The sequence below is a fragment of the Orcinus orca genome, chromosome 8 (assembly GCF_937001465.1).
Source record: "Orcinus orca chromosome 8, mOrcOrc1.1, whole genome shotgun sequence".
Taxonomy (NCBI): Eukaryota; Metazoa; Chordata; class Mammalia; order Artiodactyla; family Delphinidae; genus Orcinus; species Orcinus orca.
In genome coordinates, this window is record NC_064566.1 from 4,484,934 (window position 1) to 4,501,581 (window position 16,648).

The window sequence follows — 16,648 nt, forward strand, 5'->3', positions numbered from 1 at the left end:
GGCCGGGCCCGGTGCGTCGACGCACCAGGTTCGCGCCTCTTCCGCTTCCGGTGTCGGTCTAGGCTGCGGGAAGATGGCGGCGGCTGTGGCGGCCGCGGCTGTGGCGGCCTCGGCCCTGCCGGTCACTTTCGGACGGCTGGTGTCTGCATGCAGCCGCAGTGTCCTGAGAGCGTCGGGGCCCGGAGAGGGTGAGACCTTGGCCGCGGGGTGAAGGGAGGAAGTGGGGCGCCCTGCCGTCCCGCCACATGTGTGTCTGTGTCCGACCGATGTTAATCGCTTTTTTTTGATGCGGTGATTACAACGCGGACTTTAGAGTTGGGGAAACCTAGGTTCAGATCCTGGTTCCTTTAGTTAGTAGCTTAAATACTGATGAAAGCTCCCCAACTTCCATATAGGCTGTATTTAACCGGGGGAACAAACTGAGGCTCAGAGTGGTTAGGTAGCTTGCTTACGGTCACACAGCAGGGAAGTGGGAGAGGACTGAATCAGACAGCTCGGTCCGGCTCCAAGGCCTGTGCGTTAACCATCACCCGCAGGCTGCGAGCCACGCTCTGAGCCTCCCCGTCCTCATCTGGAAAATGGTGATGGATGTCCTTGCCTAATGGTAACCAATCCAGCAAAAGCGACAGCTGTATTTTAGGCACTGGGTTGTCATGAGGCTCAAAAAGATTATGTTTGTCAGAAACACTATAAACTTCTGTCTGAAACGGTTGGAGTGTGTATCTGTGTGAGGGAATGTTTATGTATGTTTTAGAATTGGGGCTGAATTGATAATAATTGTTCCCTTTTCTAGGTGTGATAATGATGTTGTGGTTGTGTTTTTGTTAAGAATCTTTATCTTTCATAGAAATACACTGACAGTTGCTTTAATCACAGAGTTGGGCCAGAGGCACTGTGAATGAATCAGGCTTGGCCAAGAGTTGATAACTGTTGAGTCTGGGGAGAGATACAGGAGGACTCGCTCTTCTCTTTACTTTTGTATGCTTGTCATTTTCCATAATAAAACTTGGGTTTAAGCAGGCAGGGAAGTTTTTACAAAAGCAGTGGGACTTACTGCATTCTACCATTATAAAACCACCTCTAGAATGCTGTGTTCAATTCCAGACCCAATGTTTTCAGAGAGAAGCACAGATGAAGTGAACTGAGTAAAGAGAGGGTGACCAAAATGGTGAACAGGCAGGACCTCGAAGAGTGAGTGAAGGAAACAGGGTGGACACTGGCAGCCTCCTTAGGGATCTAAAGGATGATCCTGGGGCACCATTTGTTCCCAGTGGGGTCACTGCTAAGCTAAGACCACAGGCAAGGGAAGCAGATCAGTTGCAGAAACTTTGTGAGCTTTCAGCGGTGGGATGGCTCTCGAGAGGCCAATCACAAGTTCCCAGTCGTGGAGTGTTCCACAGGGGCCTCGTTTGATGGCTTAGCAGAGTAGATGTCATTCATTTATTCGTATATTCACCATTTATCGAGCACCTGTTACAAGTCAAACACTGGTCCAGGATAGCGAATACATCAGTTATAAACATAAAACAATAATCCCTGCTTTTATGGAGCTAGCATTCTGACGCAGGGGGAAGGGTTGTGCAGAGAGACAAGCAGATTTTTAAGAAGCAGCAAATTACATAGTATGTTCGAAGCTGTTACGACTCATGGAGAAAAATAAAGCACGAGTTGGGAAGAAAGGGTTCAATTTTAAATAGAATGGGTGGGGAAGGCCTCTCTACTGAGACGGTATTGGAGTGGAGACCCAAAGGAGATAGGGAATTAGCCTGGGGGCCACGTGGGGTGGGGGAGCGTCCAGGGCAAGAGCGGTCAGGCATAGGCCCTTGCACTTGGCATCTTCCCGGAATAGCCAGGAGGCCAGAATGGCAGGTGTGCAGCGAGGGGAAGCTCGTGAGGCATGGGCTCAGAGAGACAGATGGAACCGCAATGCCCACTGCCCTGTGGCCGCTGTAAGAACTTCGGCTTTTTCTCTGAGTGAAATGGGGTGCTCTTGTAGAGTTTCGCAAAGTAGTGACACGATCTGACCTCAGTTTTAACAGGATCCCTCTAGCTGCTGTGCAGAGAAGGGAGGCTAGGGCGAGAGCAGGGTGTTAGTAATAATGCAGGCTTGGGTGATTGAAGTGGTCAGGGCCTGGATCTCTCAAAGAGAGGCAAGGGGACTTGCTGATAGGTTGGCTGAGGGGTGTGAGAGAGAAGGGTCATAAATGACTGAGATTTGGGGCCTGAGCAACTAGAAAGATGGAGTCGCCATTACGTGAGATGGGGAGGGGTGCGGGAGAAGCAGGCATGAGGGGCAGATCAGGAGCCTTTGTTAGGTTCTGAGACGCCTGTTAGACATGCAGGTGACGATGACAAAGAGACAGGTGTTTGTCGTGTCCGACAGGCTGCAGGTGTAAACCTGGGAGTCACCAGTGTATAGGTGACATTTAAATTCATACAATCACCAGAGGAACGGCTATAGGTAAAGAAGAGGTAAGATCCAATGTCTAAACCACAAGCGCACCAAGATGGCAGAGGGGAAGAGAAACCAGCCCAGGAGACCAAGAATTGGGAACAACCGCTAATGAGTGAGCTTTGAAAGAGTGAATGTCATGGTTTATAAATTAGAGCCCAATTGAAAACATAAAACCAACAGTAGTTATTGAGGAACCTGCCCTCTGCGTTTTGCACTTACCAGGCATTTTATTTCTGAGTCCTTCTCACGAGGCTGTGGGTGCCTTTGTCGGTGCATTAGTTATCTACTGCTATGTCCCAGGTTACCCCCAAATCCAGCAGCTTAAGATACCTAACGTGTATTATCCATCGCTGACGGCCAGGATCCAGCAGCGGCTTAGCGGGTGCTTCTGGCTCCCAGTCCCTCATGAGATTCAAGTCAGGCTGTGCAGAATCTGCTTTCCAGCTCCCTCCCTGGGCTGCTGGCAGGAGGCCCCTCCAGGGACTGCTCACCGCACAGCAGCCCTGCAGCAGAGATGAGAGAGGACACCCAGGACAGCAGCTGCCCTTGTATAACTTACTCTCGGAAGTGCTGTCCTGTCACTTCTGCCACATGCTGTTGGTCACAGAAACCAGCGCCCTGTCGGGGGACAACACAGGGGTGAGAACACGAGGAGGTGGGCTCGTCGGGGCGTCCTGGAGGCCGCTCCCACACTGGGGTACCGAACAGGGCCTGAACTTAGTGGGCACCTGTGGTCAAGGAGTGGGTTAGCAGGTAGGTGATTTGGTTTTAGGCCCTTTTCAATGGCGTGACAAGCACATCCTGACGCTTATGGTAATAGCCAGTGACTATAAGTGATGTCCTTTTAGTTTTGTTGGCCTAGGTTTTTCTGTAGACATGTCGTGATGCGGTGGTTTAAGTCGCGTGCCAGTCACAGGAGCGGCACTTGCACACTGAGCGTCGTAAAGGGCGGTTTGCGTTTCGTGTTAGTAACTACGCGTGTTTCTTTATTCCCTCAGCTTCCCTGTGGTCTGCTTCTCGAAGGTTCAGTTCGCAGAGCGCTTCATTTCCACAAGGGTAATATCAAAATGTGGGTTTTGGTGACTCTCTTCCTTTCCTTTCTAAAGTCAGAACTTTAAGCATTTGGGTTTTCAAGAATATTTAGTTTTCTTTTAACTTTTTGACAGTATTTTTCTCAGACCCTTGACGTATAGAAATACAGACAGAACCTCAAGCACCCAAAGGCAAAGGTGTTCTGGGCCTTGCACAGCTGTGTCTTTCCAGGCAAAAGCTTTTAACTCCTAATTGGGGATTTATTTCCAACTGGGAAGGTCGAATCACGGGATGGTTGTGTCAGAATCTCCAGGAGGACCTTACATAATTTGAAAGAGCATGTTCAGTGTTAAAGAAAACACATAAAATTAATATAAACTACAGAAGGTAAATTTGACAAAATCGTACTCAGGTAGGAACACACAGGGTCCCGTCCCTGCCCCGCCCTGTCAGCCCGGGTCCCTGAGCAGGGCCACGCACTCTGAGCTTCGTTCCTCTTCGGCAAAATGGAAGCAGTATTAGTCTCCGTCTCAGTGGGTTTTCATGAGAGTCGAGTGAATTTCTGCATTTAAAGAGCTTAGAAGGAAGCTTCCCTGCTGGCACAGTGGTTAAGAATCCGCCTGCCAATGCAGGGGACACGGGTTCAAGCCCTGGTCCGGGAAGATCCCACATGCCGCGGAGCAACTAAGCCCGTGCACCACAACTGCTGAGCCTGCGCTCTAGAGCCCGCGAGCCACAACTACTGAAGCCCGCGTGCCTAGAGCCCGTGCTCCGCAACAAGAGAAGCCACCGCGATGAGAAGCCTGCGCACCGCAACGAAGAGCAGCCCCTGCTCGCCGCAACTAGAGAAAGCCGGCGCGCAGCAACGAAGGCCCAATGCAGCCAAAAATAAAATAAACTTTTTAACAAAAAAGAGCTTAGAAGGACTTGTGGTTGCCATGGGGAGGGGATGGATTGGGAATTTGCGATTAACAGATACAAAGTATTATCCATAGAATGGATAAACGACAGGGTCCTCCTGGAGAGCATAGGGAACTATATTCAGTCTCCTGAGATAAACCATGGCAGAAAAGCATATAAAAAAGAATGTATGTGTATAACTGTATCACTATGCTGTACGGCAGAAATTAACATTGTAAATCAACTATACTTCAGTACAAAAATTAGAGAAAAAAAAAGAGAAGAGCGCCTGGCACGTAGTAAGCTCTCAGTGCAGCCACCTGCGCTCCTGCAGCGGAGATTCTCAGCAGGGGGGACGCAGGGCCTGGTGTTTCCCTAAAGGAGCAGTGGGCACCCTGGGTGAGGGTGGAGGCAGAAACCCTAAAGGGTGCTTTCATGAACTCGGCTGACTTCTCCTGTGACCGCCGTGAGTGGCCACTGCTGCCCCCAGTCCCGTTCCGAGGTTTGTCCCTCGGTCCTCGGCTGGCTGCTGCCGGGCCGCCCGGGGCTGCTCAGACACGATGCGTGACGGGAGTGCACAGCTTCATTTGGGGGCCAGTGGACTCCGGCAGGGAAGGCGTTCGCTCACTTCACAGTGAGCGAACAGTGAGCTGGAAGCGGCAGGGTCCCCAGTTTTCTGGGATCTCCTGGCTGGTCTAAGGGTTAAATTGACATGAGACCGGTTAACGGGAAAAATCAAACCACAGTTTAATAACCTGCACGCAGGAGAGACCCGGGAGAAGTGAGCCACTCGCGCAAATGGCAGAAGCCCTCACCTTAAGTAGCCTTCAGCTAAAGACAAAAGACGATGTTGAGGGTGGGGGTTTGAGACTCCAAAGGGGACGAAGGCAATTCACGTGGAGGTGGAAAAGCAGATGTTTGGTGAATAAATGTTGGCTGGGCCTGCAGAGACAGTGGGACAGGAGCGGCCTCAGATCTCTGGGCCCCTGTGTTCCTCGCAGCCGTCTCTGGTGATGCTGTGTCCCAGGACAGGCCCTCCATCTCGAGTCTTTCAGGAAGCTGCGCGCAGACCCAGGCCTGCCTGCCTCCTGCCAAAGTTTCTTCCTGCGTCTTTTGGGCCTTGATTGTTTTCGGCTTGAAGTAATCTGCACGCCTAAGAGACATTTTGGGGCGAGCAGGTTTTGCCCTCCTACAACTGCGGGGGCAGCTGTCCCGCCAGCCACACAAGCATCAGAGACGTGCCGGATCCTTGCCCTTCCTAGTGTGCTGAGCGCAGTCATTTCTCACACATCTTGAACCGTCTTTTCACGTGTGTGTGACCCACGTCTGTAAAATATTTTTACAGATACGTTCCTAAAACGTCACTGAGTTCACCACCTTGGCCAGAAGTTGTTGTGCCAGACCCCGTCGAGGAGGCCAGACACCACGCAGGTAAGAGAGGCAGAAGCTAGGGGGTGGCGCCCCTGCTTCCACCACAGGGGGCCTCCTGGCCACAGAACAAGGACTTCACGTTTCCAGGTGCCCGAGACACGGCGCAGCGTGAAAGCTCAGGTTCGCTCAACACCAGAGCTCAAAACCCTCATTCGTTGAGCCAGTCCTCCTAGGGCAGCAAGGCACCAGCCGAGCCGCAGGCAGGTAACGCGGGTGGCGCAAGGGCCAGGGCCCAGCTCTGTCTCCCCGCTGTTGGTAGAAACGGGAGTTCAGGGAAGAAGAACGACGTGCCCGGTCCTCGGTGGAAGCCGGCCCCAGCCCAGGTGTTCAAGAGGCCATCAGGGTGTCGGGAGGCATGTCACGCAGGATGCGTGTCGCCAGGAGGGCAGTGTGGCCACCACGCCCAGCACCGGGATGAGTGCGAGATCCTCAGTTTCCAAAAGCTGGAAGTCCATAGTAACGCGTGGAATCTTGCAGTTGTTAAATACTATTTCGGATGCTGTGCCCGAAAAGTACAGCTGCAGGCGAGGTTCCACCCTCTTGGCCAGGTGCAGCCGAAGGCTTGACTCGGTTTCCAGGGCAGACACTGTGCCCTGCGCCCAGCCCCAGGCGAGGCCAGGAGGGTCGGGGCAGGAGAGAAGGGCCGGGCCTAAGACGAGGCGGTGACCATGGGAGCGGGGACTGGGTGTGGGCGGATGCGAGCAGGTAGCATCCAGCGCCATGAGGGTATAATTCTAGGTTTTCCTTGTTTGCAAGAAGGCCTCTCCTCTCACTTTGCCAGGCCGCTGGCTCGTTAATAACGACTGGGAATGAAACCAGGTGAGGGTTTCTCCACCGCAGGGTCAGAGAAACCCAGCCAGGCGCACCGAGCGCTCAGGCGGGAGGATGGCAGGGGGATGGGGGCTTCTGTGCGTCGGGGCACGATCGTCTATAAGAGCCCCGTGTGCCCCGCGCACCCCAGTGCCAGCTCCTGGGAGCAGCGGCTCACCCTGGCCTGCGGCGGGGCAGCAGGCACCCGGGTGAGGGTGTAGCTGTAACCCTGACCGCCCTTCTCCCCGCAGAGGTCGTGGAGAAGGTGAACGAGCTGATCGCCCGGGGCCGGTACGGCAGGCTCTTCGCAGTGGTGCACTTTGCCAGCCACCAGTGGAAGGTGACCTCTGAAGACCTGATCTTAATTGAAAACAAGTTAGACGTTGCGTGTGGAGAGAGGATCCGGCTGGAGAAGGTGAGACTGTGAGTCAGCTCTGGGGACGTGGCAGGCTGGCCAGTGGGCACGGTGGGGTCAGGGGGGTGTGGGCAGAGCTGCTCCCCGAGGGCGGCCCGACTCGGTAGGGCCCCTCCTTACAGGGAGCCGATCAGCACGTTTCTCTAAGGGGACGCGTGTGTCTGTCTCACGTCAGACAGAGAAGGGTTTGTCTCACGTCTCCTTAGTGTATTCTTAGAGGAAAATATTTGATCACAGGTACAGTGAAAATCCCAGTTATGGATGTAAAGAGTTCTCAGGCCCGGATTTATGAAGAGAAAATGTTCCGTTTCGGCTCGAACACTGCCCTGACGTTAGGCGTGACAGCTGCCGCTGTGCTGAACGGCCAGCACGGTTTAGAGGCACCTCGCAGGGCGCTGGTCGTCTTCCGACCCTCCTGAGCTGCCGCGTGGTGTGTCCTGCGTGTTTAGCCAAGTGCCTCTGCCCTCCGCTTGTGTTCGGGGGCCTATTTGGTTTTTGCCTATTCTGCTTCTGTTCATAAAACTGTAGATAAAATATGAGATTTCTGTACCGGATCATTTTTTAGGACGTGGTTAACTGTTGGTGTGATGTGATATGACATATGGTTTTCTTTATAATTTAAAACTCCTCCTTCCTTTGTGATTGTAGATTCTTTGCATATTTACACCCAGGGGAGCATTAAACTCTCCTTTCTCAGACGGCCTTCCCACGGCCTGTGATCCGAGCAGGACCACGGCTCAGGCTGAGCCAGGGCGCTGTGTGGACGCCAGCAGCCAGCACAGCCCCTTCTCCTTGGTGACCCCCGTGGTTCTGTCATGAGCTCACGAACAAGAGTACATTTACCTTTTACATCTCAAATAAGAGGCTTCTGGAGTGTTTTTGTGAGGATCTCCAAAAAGACATTATTTTGAAACATTTCACATTAACAAAAACATAGGAAGCTCCACCTAATGCGGGTGGTTTTTCGTAACGTCGGAAGCCCAGCAACAGAGAACGTGTCGGGCTGAGAGTGAGTCAAGCAAGATTTCGCTATTTGTCATCACCTAACACACGTAGCGCGTTGATGTTATTATAAAAGAGGCTTTGTCTTTAGACATTTAAGCTTAATGCAATCGAGTTTTTTTCTCATCAGGAGAATTTCAGACAGTCTCCCAATGTCTAATGAGAACCCCACTGCACTTGGGTCGCAGAACTGTCTTCATCTGAGGCCACACTTAGCATCACAGTTTCCCTCCAGTGAGAGAGGCTGCCTGGCCGTGCAGGGTTTTGCAGTCATTAAAAGAATACCTTGAACCTCAATCTTTGCAGTATCAGCAGGACTATGAACTGCATAAAAGACACCACAGTCTGGTTTGTGCGTTTTTTTCCCCGTATGTATTATACTTCAATAAAAAAGTTGTTGTATTTTAAAAGCCACTGTTGCCATAGGAGGTTACCTGCTCGCCCAGATGACCGAGTTCCACGTGTCCGGGTCTGACAGCGCGGGCGTGTCCACAGGCAGCCGGGCGCCCCTGCACACACAGCCACGCCGCCAGCTGGCGCCCCCTCTGTCCCAGGTTGAGGGAGTGGCTAGTTAGATAGCAGAGGAAGCCCACGTTTTGGTTTCGGGGAACCGACACCTTGCTTCCTTTCCAGTGTGCTCGGGCGACTGCCTGTTCTAGGGGCTTTGTGTTATTTGCTGGTAACACGCCTGTTTGATTCCAGGTCCTGCTGGTTGGGGCCGACGACTTCACGCTGCTCGGCAGACCCCTCCTCGGGTAACGTGCTCTCAGATGCCGGCGGGGAGGCTGGGCAGAGGGGCTCCCGTCACACCCGCTGCAACCACCAAGCTCAACACGCTTACGCTTCTCACCGTGGGTGTGTAGTGTCCCACGTACAGAGCATCCAGGACAAATCGTTGACCTGTTACTCATTCACTGCAGTTTGGCCCTTTTAAGATTTGCTGTGGGATGACACTGTTCTTTGTTGTGCTTTTTGGTAGTTTTCACAGTGCCTGCAGGGAGGGCGTATGACGTTGATAACCGGCAGAAAAGGAAGTTAAACTTTATTTAGATGTTCTCACGTAAAGCACTAGTAAAACTGAAAAATAATCAGGAAGGTACATTACTGTTCGTTTTCCTCTCTTCCAGAAAGGATCTTGTTCAAGTAGAAGCCACAGTCATTGAAAAGACAGAATCATGGCCAAAAATCAACATGAGATTCAAGAAAAGGAAAAACTACAAAAGGAAAAGAAGTAAGTTGGAGAAAGCGTGGCTGCTGCGTTCCCGTCCTCTGGGTGTTGCCCCACGTCCTGTGCTGGGCCAGGTTGGACGGGGCCCTGCCCTCTGCCAGGCGTTTTTGTGGGTGCAGCAGCCCAGAGACCAGTGAGAGCTCTGCCCGCGTCCTGGCTCTGCCGGGGAGGGGCGGGTAGCAGTCGTTAACCACTCCGGGGCTTGTGGAGGGCGCGGCCCTGGCAGCTGGGTTCCTGCCGGACAACCCAGAAGCAGGTCACGTGTCCACCACGGGGAATGGACGAGCAACGGAGATTCCCTCAGTGGGATGTTGTCCAGTGCAGTGGATGGCCCACCTCCACACGGCAGGGACGATCTTAGACTATGTGAGGGTGAGGCCGAGTCATGAAGCCCGGAGGTGGGCAGAGCTCAGCCTCGTGCTGCTGGGCACACGCTCGCGCCCGCACACATTACGCACACACATAACAATGGCACATTTTTAAGGGAAGAACGGTTTGCGCAGAATCACGGGTGTGGCTGCCTCTGGAGGGGCGGGGAAGGAAGGAGTCACAAATGCAGAGGGCTCGTGTGTCCTGTGTTCCAATTCCTGTGGGCGGCTCGTCAGACTTCATCTTACCGTAATGCTTCGGGCGTTCGTTCATGTTTGTTCCGTGAAGCAAAGGCAGGTGGAGACAGCATCCTCAGAAGGTGGTTAAAGAGAAGAGGTGGTGGCTGGAAGGGTGTGAGGTCGACTGGGCCGGGAGGCGGAGGTGGGGCTGGTTTGTTTGAAGGAGTGAAAGAGGCTTTGGGGGAGGAGGGAGGCCCGTTTGGAGCCCGAAAGAAGGCAGTCCTGGGAGAGAAGGTCAGGAGAGGTTTCCCTGGGGAGGCGGCAGGCGGGGTGGCCCCTGGAGGGCCAGGGCATCCGGATGCTGGTGGGATGGAGCGGGCAGGGTGGGCTCGAGCACAGGGGCTGAGAGACCAGGGACAGGAGGCCCCTCCGTCCTGTCCCCCGGCCGAAGGGGCGTCCAGGCGCATGTGGTGCCCCTGATTTAAAGGGCCAGTAACAGTGGGCGTCACCAAGGTGGGTCTGCTGGGAGGGGGGAGGGGATGGAGGCGGGAAGGGGTGAGGTCAGAGGTCGGAGAGGTGAAGAAGCAGCGCCCCTGTGTGGACTTGCCGCGGGTTCTGGCAGGTGCAGCGCGTGGGGTGGACAGAACCTCAGCCGGGAAGGGAGGAAGCGGTGGCGGGAAGGGCTGGCACCTGAGGGGGGGGACTTCACAGCAGGGGCCTCCCCCAGGGGCGCAGGCAGGGCCTGGTGAGCGGGAGTGGAGAGGCCACCGCATCCAGCGGCCTTGTGGTGACTTGTGGGAGTTGGCGGCTCATCATAGGGACAGGAGGGGAGCCTGTGCCCTGAGTGGGGGCAGGAGACCCCGCTCTCCCTGCCCGGCCTCACGGAGCAGGGCCGGGACGAGGGTTCACGGAGGGATCCCCCTCGGCCCTCAGCTAGCCGTTGCTGCCCGCTTTCCACGGCCTGGGCTGTGTCTCCCCCGTGTCCCTGACCCCACACGACCTTTTGTTCCCATCCAGAGGCCCCTGCCATTTCCCAGTAAACCCACAAGCGGGAACAGAACTGTCCCTGCAGGGGCCTCCACTGGAGGTCACAGCCCCTTGGGGCGGGACCCACAGGCTGCAGCATCTTGTCTCAGGAGGTGCACAGTTGGCCCCTATATCCCCGTCTGCCATACTCGCAGTCAACCAGTCACAGATTGAACATTTGCAGGAGGGACTTCCCTGGCGGTCCAGTGGTTGACTCCGTGCTTCCAATGCAGGGGGTGCAGGTTTGATCCCTGGCCAGGGAACTAAGATCCCACATGCCACAACTAAGAGCCCGCGTGCCGCAGGGCCAAAAAAAAAAAAATTTGCAAGAAAAAAAAATTCCAGAGAGTTCCAAAAAGCAAAACTTGAATTTGCTTCACCAAGTCCTTACATAGGATCTATATTATACGTTGTATTTACACCTGTTCATATGGCATTTACAGTGTGTTAGGCCTCACATGTGACCTAGAGATGGTTTAGAGTATACGGGAGGGTGTGTGTAGGTTACATGCAGACACTAGACCGTCTTATTAAGGGGCTTGAGCATGCTTGGATGCCGGTGTCCTCGGGGGTCCTGGAACCCATCCCCTGCAGATAACGAGGGACGATGTATGTCTCTCACAGTCCTCGGTTACAAACGGTGAAACGTACCAGAGACGGTAGCTGCAGCTTTACTAGAGTTGGGTCAGTAGGGAGCCTCTCCTGTACCCTCCGCCACCTCCGGTAGCCTCAGCGTAGCCAGAAGGGGTGCCCCCACCCATGCAGGGCAGGGGTCTCTGGGCACGTGGGGGAGGCCAGGCTGGGGGCCCGCAGCAAGGGCGCCCCTGGCCTCCAGGCCCCGGGGTGTTGCAGCCCCTGTGGGGTCTGACGGGGCTCACGGAGCGAGTGGTGAGGCAGGCGGTCAGTGATGACCAAAAACCACGGCATGTGGGACATCACTGGGTGGCCAGTTCTGCCCGGCTGCGGGGCGGTGCTGGTGCAAGGCAGACCCTCGAGGAAAGAGCGGGCGGCGGCTGGGTCTCGCGGTAGCTGGTTGATGGCATCCGGATCTGTGTTCATGCCGGGCCCTGCTCTGTCTTGCAGTTATCGTGAGCCCTCAGACCGTCCTCCGGATAAACACCATCAGGATTGCTCCACGTCTGTGCTGATCATCCAGCTCATGTTTCTAGAAATATAAAAATAAACCCACTTTCCGAGGAGTCCGGGTCTCTGTGCTCTGGGGTCGGCGGCTCTGCCGTAACAGGCTCAGTCCTGTCGTCGATTGCTGGAGGCTGAGCACCCTGACTGGGAGCTTGTCCTTAGTAAGGAATAGTCTCCCTTGGCTGGAGAAACAGGAATTTGGGAAGAATTACAGGCGTGGCCCTCCCAGGGCTGGAGCCTGGATGCTCGTGTAAGACACAGACTGATATTACTGGCTGCCCTCCACCGGGCACCGCAGGTGCGCGACGTGGGGGACACAGCCGGGGCCCAGGAGCTGACGGCAGGAGAGACACGATCTGGATTCCACTCCTGGGCAAGATGTACAAAGATGTGAGCAAATTCCCATCCCTCGGGTAATCCAACTACCTGTTTCTAGTGATTTGCTTTTCCAAGAAGCCGAGATGCAAACCAGGCATCTGGGTGCAGAGTCCCTGCCCTTGTCCTTCTGCTCCGCTGGGTCCAGCAGGGAAGGGGGGGCACTCTGTCCAAGGCCGGGGCACGGCGCTGGGGCTGCAGAGCTGGGGCAGCGCAGCACGTGCTGGGAACTGGATGTGAAGTGACAGAGCAGAGGGGCCGGAGCAGTTTTGAACCTGATCCTGAAGGCAGCCTCCTGTCCCAGAAGGGTTGGGGGCTGCTGTCTGGGGCGGGTCAGGCCGGCAGCTGACCCCTGTGACAAGGGAGGGATCCCGAACCAGATTGGCCAGGGCTGGAGGGCAAATGGAAGGTTGTGGAGGTGGGGGTCAAGTGTAGGGAGCGGGGGGCTCCCAGGCGGCCCAGGTGTCTGGTTCTGTGTCCTTCACAGAGGCCGGGCTTCCTCCAAGAGAAAAGTTAGGGCTTTCAAGGGATACAATAAAACCCTTTATCAAACTGTAGTTAATACTTTCTTCCAGAGTCCCATGACGGGGGAGTGAGTGAGGCAGGCGGCACTGCACCAGGAGGCCTACCCCTCTCCTCCCTGCCCCTTTCAGGTACCCAGTCTCCCTCAGGGATGTTGGGGGACGCTGGCTGGCCAGGCTGTGGGGACGCTCCCCCTCCTGCAGTGCCCTCCATGTACAGCAGGGGGCAGCAGTCCTACTGGATGCGGAGATTCTGCATTCCGGCCGCCGGTTACTGGCTGCAGTGCCCCTGGGGTGGGCGGCAGGGGTGGTGGGCCCACCTCAGAGCGTGGGTGCTCTCCCTCTGACACCGCCGCGTCAGGATCTGTGATAACTTTCCACACGCTGTAGCTCGTGCGGACTGCTCTGAGAGCCACGGCTCCGGATCCCGGGCCCTGGCTCTCTCCGGGTCTTCTCGGCCGGCCTAGGGCCCACTCCTGTGGTCCTTTTAACCTGTGCAGGTAAGGTGGGAATCACCTTCCACATCCTTCATCTTATGCACATCCATATGCTTGAAATACAGAACAGGTTCTGAAGTCGTCTGCTGTAGTGCAGCAGCACAGCTTACGTAGTTGGGGAGGGGGCGGGTGGCTCCGGACCCAGACTGACCTGATGTGAACCCCACACCCACCCTCCAAGGAGTCCTTGGGCACGTTATCTGGTCCCTGGGCCTCAACTTCCTCATCCCTCAAATGGGGGCGATACTAGTACCCCACGCTGGACCGCCGTGAGGATTCTGGGCGACAGCAACTGCTCAGCCGAAGTCAGCATTTGTGATCCTAGAAAGGGGCAGAGCCACTGTGCTCTGGGGAACTGGTGACGTACCCATAAAGCATTGACATCGGTGTCGAACTGGTGAAAGATTACTCCTTTTAAAAACTGGACTAGGCAACATTCACAATAGCCAGGAGGCAGAAATAGCTCGTGTCCATCCTGATGGGTAAACAAATGTGGTCTACACGTACAATGGACGTGTTTATTCAGCAATAAGAAAGGAATGGTCAGGACTCCACGCTTCCACTGCAGGGGGCACAGGTTCAATCCGATTGGGGAATTAGGATCTTGCAAACCGCCACAGCCAAAAAAAGAGAGAACTGGCGGCATTCTGACACTTGCCACAGCGCAGATGGCCTTGAGGACAGTGCGCTGAGTGAGAGAAGCCAGACACAGAAAGGACAAATATGGTATGATTCTACTCATGTGAAATACCCAGGCTAGGCAGATTCAGAGACAGAAAGTAGGTGAGAGGTCATCAGGCGCTGGGGGAGGGGAAGCAGAATTCTCACTTGAATTCTCACTTCCTGGGCACCGGGTTTCTGTTTGAGGTCATAAAAAAAGTCCGGAAGTGGATAGTGTGATGGTTGCACAGCCTTGTCAATGTCATGAATGCCGATGAATTGTCAGTTAAAAGTGGTTAAGTTGGTAAATTGTATGTTACGTATATTTCACCACAACTCTTTAAACATAGGGAAAAAGCCCACTAGGTTAGTGAGTCACATCAGTTGACTGAAAAAAAAAAAGGCAAAAATTGGATTCCCCTGGCTGTTGTTGATGACTGTTCCCTTCCAGCTGTTCTTGGCCAGTGCCTGGACACTGCAGCTGCAGGTCACCTGGGCTTGGCGGGGGGCTCCAGCCACACCACCCTCACCGCCTGTCACCTCGCTGCCTGCGGGGTCCTCCCAGGCCGGTGTCTCTGTTCCCTTTTTCACAGGACTACTTTGCTGCTCCGTCTGCAGTGGGGCCTTCACCCTGGCCTCCAAGCACCTGCTTGCCTCCCTGCCCCCCCCACCCCATTAATCCAGACCCCTGCCCAGCGGGCACCACCTTGGCCTCGCCCAGCTCCCGAGCTCAGGCTGCCCCTCCACCCTCCGCCCAGTTCACTCCGCCAGGCTGCAGGGCTAACCCTCTCGGGGCCAGGTGTGGCCCGAGACCCGAGTCCGCTGTCACCCCAAAACCTAGCAGGTCCAGACAGATAGTGAGGGTGGAGCACGTAGGGGAGCGTGAAAGGGGACGATGGGATGCAGGCCAGCCCCGGGCCAGGCACAGGGCTTTGATCAGACTGTCACCTCCGTTAGTAACCAGGGGGCCTGGCTGCTACTGAAACGTATCACTGGCTCAGATGGGGCTGTGGAGCTGTCCCATCTCAGCAGGTCCCCCCCCAGGTCACTGTCCCTGCTCCCCGTCTTCTACCTGGTGTCAGCGCACGTGTATTTTACTGTCCCGGGTTTCTCCTCTGCCTCCCTCCCCCACTGGACCACTAGCTCCAGGAGGGGGGAGCGTATCTGTTTTATTCACTAATGTACACGCAGCATCCAGGACCACACCTGGCCCGCGGCAGGGATGCAGGTGCATGCACGAATGTCTCTGTCACAACCCCTAATTCCACGCTGCTGCTGACCAGGGGAGGGCTGAAGGGGCTCCTTCCGTCTGCAGGGTGGGTCTCAGGCTGTGCTTGGGGCCGCAGGCGTGGGGGCATGCGGGCTAGTGGGGGAGGAGGGTCAGTGGAGCCTGCCCAGCGTCGGGTGAGGCTGCTGGTGCAGCAGCTTTACAGAAAAGATGGAGTCCTTGGTGTCCAGCAGGACCACAGTCAGACAGCGCTCTACAAACATTAAAGATGTAAGTTGGGACTTCCCTGGCGGTCCAGTGGTTGAGACTCGGTGCTTCCACTGCAGGGGACACAGGTTCGATCTGTCGTTGGGGAACTAACATCCCACATGCCATGCAGTATGGCCAAAAAAATTTTTTTTTAATACTTTTTAAATAAAGATGTAAATTGCTGTACAGTGCCGGCGGGGCTGCTCTGGTTCCTGCAGGTGAGCCCAGCTGTCAGGAGGGCAGCTTCCTCCCGACGTCTCCCCACCCCTGGGGCCTCGGACTCCTGGGGCCACTTCTGCTGAGTCAGGGCACAAACCCGCAGGGCCTGGTTCTCGGAGATAAGGGCAGCACACCTGGCGGCTGGGTGCCCCTTGACCCACTTCCTGCGAGGCCCCGCGGCAGAGATGGGGAAATGCAGAACCTGGAATGCTCACCTCCCTGGGGACGCCACCCGGCTTGCTTCTTCCTCTGCTCCCGTGGGCGGCCACCAGAGACACATCGTCCCCTTGGGACCCGGGCAACGCTTCCAGGCCTCGGTGTGCAGTACAGAATTGCAAAAGAGAGTCCGGCCCTACCCCAGTCTCCTGATAGAAGTTCAGGACTGGCAGAGTCGTTATCAGGTTGTCCTGGAACGATCTCGGGGGGACAAAGGTCACCTCGTGGAGGGATCATTTTCAAGTAAAATTGCCTGGCGTGGGGCCTGCCTGCAGCCAGCAAGCCAAAGAGGAAACCGTGCAGGGTGGGGAGACGCAGCCCCTGCCCTGAGGGAACAAAGGAGCAGAGTTGAGGCCGTTACTGGGAGGTCCATGCAGGTCAGACCTTGACAACGGTGACATCTGTGAGATGCTCTGTGCCAGGTGCACTAAACCATCTAAGCCTCCAAGAGCCCTGCAACGTGGGTACTGTCATTTCTCACCATTTTACACACAAAGAAACTAAACTATAGAGGGGTGAAGGTGTTTTTCTGGTTCCCCAGATAGTTCTGATATGGGCGGCCGGGGTTGAGGAGGCTCAGTGGCCAAGTCTCCCCCCTTAACCGAGGCCAAGGGAGGCCTTCTTGGGGCTGAAGGTTTGGACAAATATAAAACTGAGGGGTTTTTTTTTCAGGGGGGGGGTTGTTTGTTTTTTTGT

General features: G+C 55.2%; 1 protein-coding gene across 1 annotated transcript; it reads left to right on the forward strand.

Moving 5' to 3' along the window:
• The first annotated feature begins 18 nt into the window (after nucleotides 1-18).
• MRPL21 (mitochondrial ribosomal protein L21) lies at nucleotides 19-12,046 on the forward strand. The gene is made up of 7 exons (XM_004278044.4): nucleotides 19-188; nucleotides 3,454-3,511; nucleotides 5,733-5,818; nucleotides 6,880-7,043; nucleotides 8,748-8,800; nucleotides 9,173-9,276; nucleotides 11,931-12,046. Exons 1-7 carry the CDS (start codon nucleotides 74-76, stop codon nucleotides 11,993-11,995), a joined length of 645 nt encoding a protein of 214 aa, XP_004278092.1. The 5' UTR covers nucleotides 19-73; the 3' UTR covers nucleotides 11,996-12,046.
• Nucleotides 12,047-16,648: the final 4,602 nt, after the last annotated feature.

Excerpts from the sequence above, each read along its gene's own strand:
- MRPL21 (XM_004278044.4), top strand. The coding sequence starts at position 74 with ATGGCGGCGGCTGTGGCGGCCGCGGCTGTGGCGGCCTCGGCCCTGCCG. Across the intron at positions 8,801-9,172 it reads CTCGGCAGACCCCTCCTCGG|AAAGGATCTTGTTCAAGTAG; the intron begins GTAACGTGCTCT and ends CCTCTCTTCCAG. Across the intron at positions 9,277-11,930 it reads AAACTACAAAAGGAAAAGAA|TTATCGTGAGCCCTCAGACC; the intron begins GTAAGTTGGAGA and ends TCTGTCTTGCAG.